The following is a 4,616-nucleotide window of genomic DNA, read 5'->3' on the forward strand; positions in this document are numbered from 1 at the left end:
TATTTGAGATAGTGGGTTAGCAGTGGTAAAATTGGTCCTTAACCCTGTGTCCTCAGCATACTTGCCTCCAATAGGAGGTAAATTGCACCTAATGAAAAACAGAATTGAAGTGTTGTGTAAACAACATGATACAAAGCATCATGCATATGCTGATCGAGACAAGTCCAACACAATAATAGTTAACACAGGCATAGTACTGTTCTAAAATATGACTGTTCTAAAATATGACAAATATGATTCAGCAAAACATTGTAAAAAAGGAAGATGCACTTGTCCTATTTTTGTATGTGTCATTGTAATGCAGATAATTCCACATCTTTTGTTGTTTCAATTTAAAAATGAAAAGGGAACAGTTGTTTGCATTCATTTTAAGAAGTGTGTCAATCCTTACAAGGGAACTTGTAATATTAGGCCGTGAAAGACAAAACAAAGGACTTTACCTGAAGACATAATCTGCCTTGTCAATCTCCTGCCCACATCCGCTCTGAGACAAGATGGCTCCATTCCCCACAACACTGCAACGGGAGAACCTCCTCCCAGACAAAGGAGAGGTCTGTGAAAAAATATCATGTTAACTTTATACAATGTGTGTCTTTTTTTGTGTGATAGTATCTTTTTTTTTTCAAATTTCAACTTCCTATTAAATATCATAAACACAGTGCAACATATTCAGATAACTCATACTTCCTCTAGAATAACTGTTTGTTTGACTGTGAGTCTTTGTTTATTCATGAAATACTCAAATCAGCCTGTTGGTCAGTTTTCATTGATATCATGAGGGACCAGGTCAGGTTCAGACAAAATGTTGAAAGTCTGTATACATATATCCTACATATACATGTACATGCTTTTACAAAATATATAGTACAAAACATACCTTCAAAATAAAGTCGTGACCAAAAGTAACTTCAACATGCTCAAGTTAAAAATATATGGTCTACTACAATGTAGTATTAATTGTTAATCATCCATGCTGTAGTCCCACCTTTGGCAACAGTCTGGTGAGTGCAGAGTTGACCTTGAAGGTTTTGCCCTTGGTTATGGCATAGCGGATGGTCATCCCTATTTTTGTGTTCTTTTGGGTCAGAATGAAATCATCTTGGGTGGAACAGCAGTTGTGCAGCTCTTCCCTGGAAATGAACACATACAGGTGTGTCATAACTAATCCCACAGACATTTCAATTCGTCATTTTTCCTTGAAGGGGAGGGGGGGGCTTGATTGAGACAAAAGGCTGCTTTGACAGTAAGACATGCAAGTATGAAGTTTTTGAATCAGGTTCAACAGTAATGGCAGCATGGTAGAACACTGGATATACAATTTAGAAACATAGGGAGCTGATGGTTTGAGTGACGGGATTAAAAAAAAGAAGCAGTACACATCAGATCTCTCTCCCCATCCTTTAACTATGACCAAGAGACCCCCTTCTACAACACACTCATTGACATGTCATGTGTGACTCTAGCCGTGGACGACTCTGGTACACCTTTTTGCATGATAATGCTGGTGACAGAGTCGTGGAAAGCACCATAGGCCAAAACCAACCTTTGCCGTGCCGGGCCTCATGCAACGGGCCGGCCCCGGTTTTTTGGTGTCGCTGGCTTCCTAACGCACTCACCTGCCGGGCCGGGGGGATAAGACCCTAAACAAACGCAGCATTTAACCACAACACGGCCTCGGAGCACGTAACTCCATACAAATCATCGGTGATCGACGCCATATTCAATTCAGGACTCGGTCCGCAAAACAGGCCGGGCCCTGAGTTTACGACAGATTACATCACATACCTGCAGCTTGAACGTTGGAGAGTTGAAAATAACTGTCGTAAACTCAGGGCCCGGCCTGTTTTGCGGAACGACTCCTGAATTCAATATGGCGTCGATCGCCGATGATTTGTATGGAGTTACGTGCTCCGAGGCCGTGTTGTGGTTAAATGCTGCGTTTGTTTAGGGTCTTATCCCCCCGGCCCGGCAGGTGAGTGCGTTAGGAAGCCAGCGACACCAAAAAACCGGGGCCGGCCCGTTGCATGAGGCCCGGCACGGCAAAGGTTGGTTTTGGCCTATGGTGCTTTCCACGACTCTGTCACCGGCATTATCATGCAAAAAGGTGTACCAGAGTCGTCCACGGCTAGTGTGACTCCAACGTTTAAGGATCTTTTCAGAGCTGAAGAAAGATTCTCTACAACCTGAGCTTTAATATTTAAAGGATGTCATCATAATAATGTAGCTATGAAAACTACTTTGAGAAATATAATCTGCAACCTGAATTTTCACCCAGGATGACAGATGTTTCTTTAGCGTAACCGGTAAACCACCTTTAGGATCAATGCATCATGATTGTGCAACAAGAAGCCATTACTGAACAAATATTTCAGACATTCCCAGCTGGTTGTACTCTGCTGTGTGGGATGGTGTGAAGTAAATGGAATATCTACTGTAACATTAATCACAGAACAGTGAGCCTGTCACACGTTTACAACCTTACCAAACATTGCAGACATAATCTAATATCATATGGACAGCATTCTCAAACCAGCTCAAACCTCATACAAGGTGGGCTGGTACAAGTAGGAAAACAAGGACGAGGGCTAGTCACTTGGCAATTGCATGACAATTGTTTTTTTTGTTTTTTTCAAAGACTATTAATGACTCAAAAATCTACCAGTCTCGTATTTATGAATTGAAAATATTCCCTTGTTACAGTTTGGGAACTTAAATGTATAGGGGCTGACATACATTTTGTAAACCAAGAGAAAGGCATCCGTCCCTCCTATCTAGTTTACTGTATTGTACAACTTATCTCCTTTTCCCATTTCTAGTCACGTCTGAAAACTAAAGGGAGGGCGGGACACACAATCAGTACCTGACAACAAGGCAATCTCGCTGTAATCCCCTGCAAACAACAGATGGCTTCCTCCCGTAACTAATTCTTAAAGGGGCTTACTTTGTCGCAGGACTATTTCAGTTTCTACACAAACGTACTTCCCGCTGTCAGTGGAGTGACATTGATCAATGTGAACGTCAATGAAGGAAAAAGTTTATAACCTGGAAGTGTTTCTACCGAACGAATGATTACCTGCAGTTTCTGCTAGCATGCAGGCAGCTGTATCAGTGGGAGCTGTCAGAGGTTGCTCCATGGGCTACTAATACTGTGTTTATTACAGAAGGAAACCTAGTTACCTCCGTGTATGGAGGTTTTGTTTTCCATGGGTCTGTTCGGGTATTTGCTTGTGTGTCCATTTCTCAAAGTGGAGACTCCATAGCGAACATTTAAAGATTTACAGTATAACTAAGCTTTTGTCCCTGAGTATGGACTGTCCAATTATATAGCACAGCAGCATAAATGGTTCTCAATTTTTTATTAAGATACACCATGGATAAATGGGTTCTGTATATCATGAAATACTTAACTGGCAGTTCTAGCCTGTCTCATCTCCTAATTGACTTCAAGCCTAGAAGTAGGGACATGGATACAATAAAAATTGCATCACAGTTGCTACCTGTGTCAATCACAAACAGAACAACAATGGCATCCATTTGGCAGGCGTAGCTGCAGATTGACACGAAGGTCAAATTGGGGGTTAAAATGGCCTCCTTGCAGGCTTGAAGTGAATGGTACAAAGGTCACCTCATTTCAAGTCTGTTGCTGGATTCAAGTCTGTTATGGATATAATACTGGATAAAACAAGAAATATCCGACAGCTCTAAATACCTGTAAAGAACAATGAGTGCAGCAAGCAGGATTGATGTCTGTTAAAATTGCTGTCGATATCACAATGCAGCACTAATGCTGCCTGCAATACCATTAGGAAGGGAAGATAATCAACAGTCACGTAGCTTAATGCACGCCAAGAGAAGCTATTACCTCCGAGCAATTTTACAAGTCCATTTCGCTTGATTTGTCACTCTGAGACAGTATTTCACAAAATGGGAACCGTAAACGTTAATGGAACAGATATAAATTGGTACGATGCACTGTTATAAGTGCTGTGCAAAGCAAGTGATGACGTTATTGGGTCAGTGCAAAATTGACAGTTACTGTCCTGATGAATATCTGAGAAGGCATTAAGATAAAATTGATTCTGATATAACCAGCCTTCAGGGACATCTTCAGGGCAGAAATTACTACACTTTAGCCATCATTTCAGCATCATATCGTTTGTGTTGACATCTCATATTTATCACTGGGCTCAGGTTTTTTCTTAATTCCAACGACAAAACAAAATCTAACAATAGGTACATGGGTAGGGATGAAATGTATATGCCCTTCCCCTCCCCCACCACCACCACAGGTATATCAATCAATCTTTTTTCATCATCATTGTCTGTCTATACAGTGTTTTCAACTCAATCTGTTCAGCATGGAAAATCCTAAACAAACAAATGAAAAAATTGTTTTTCAGTAATATACAATAAATTTTGTTAAGAAATACAACCTATTGCAGGCTGTGCCCTGTTTGGTAAACCTATTATTGCAGCAAGGAGGTTTAGGTATATTTTACGGACTATAATAATGTTAACTGGGTGTGTGCCAAATGACTGGTCCAGAAAAACAAACTCTGTATGTTGTGTTCTCCTAACTCTTGCCTAAAAAGGAAATGGCAGCTTCCCGATAAACA

The 4,616-nt window shown here is 40.8% G+C and overlaps 1 protein-coding gene across 1 annotated transcript in view; it reads right to left on the reverse strand.

The window, feature by feature from the left end:
• Nucleotides 1-4,616, reverse strand: part of LOC109475589 (alpha-2,8-sialyltransferase 8F-like) — a 23,628-nt gene that overhangs the window by 4,387 nt on the left and 14,625 nt on the right. Inside the window, exons 4-5 of the mRNA XM_019776288.1 lie at nucleotides 986-1,130; nucleotides 441-553 (exon numbers count right to left, since the gene is read on the reverse strand). Coding sequence (XP_019631847.1) covers nucleotides 441-553; nucleotides 986-1,130 — 258 coding nt within the window. The remainder of the gene's footprint in view (nucleotides 1-440; nucleotides 554-985; nucleotides 1,131-4,616) is intronic.

Source organism: Branchiostoma belcheri, unplaced genomic scaffold (genome assembly GCF_001625305.1).
Source record: "Branchiostoma belcheri isolate BF01 breed outbred unplaced genomic scaffold, Haploidv18h27 scaffold34, whole genome shotgun sequence".
Taxonomy (NCBI): domain Eukaryota; kingdom Metazoa; phylum Chordata; class Leptocardii; order Amphioxiformes; family Branchiostomatidae; genus Branchiostoma; species Branchiostoma belcheri.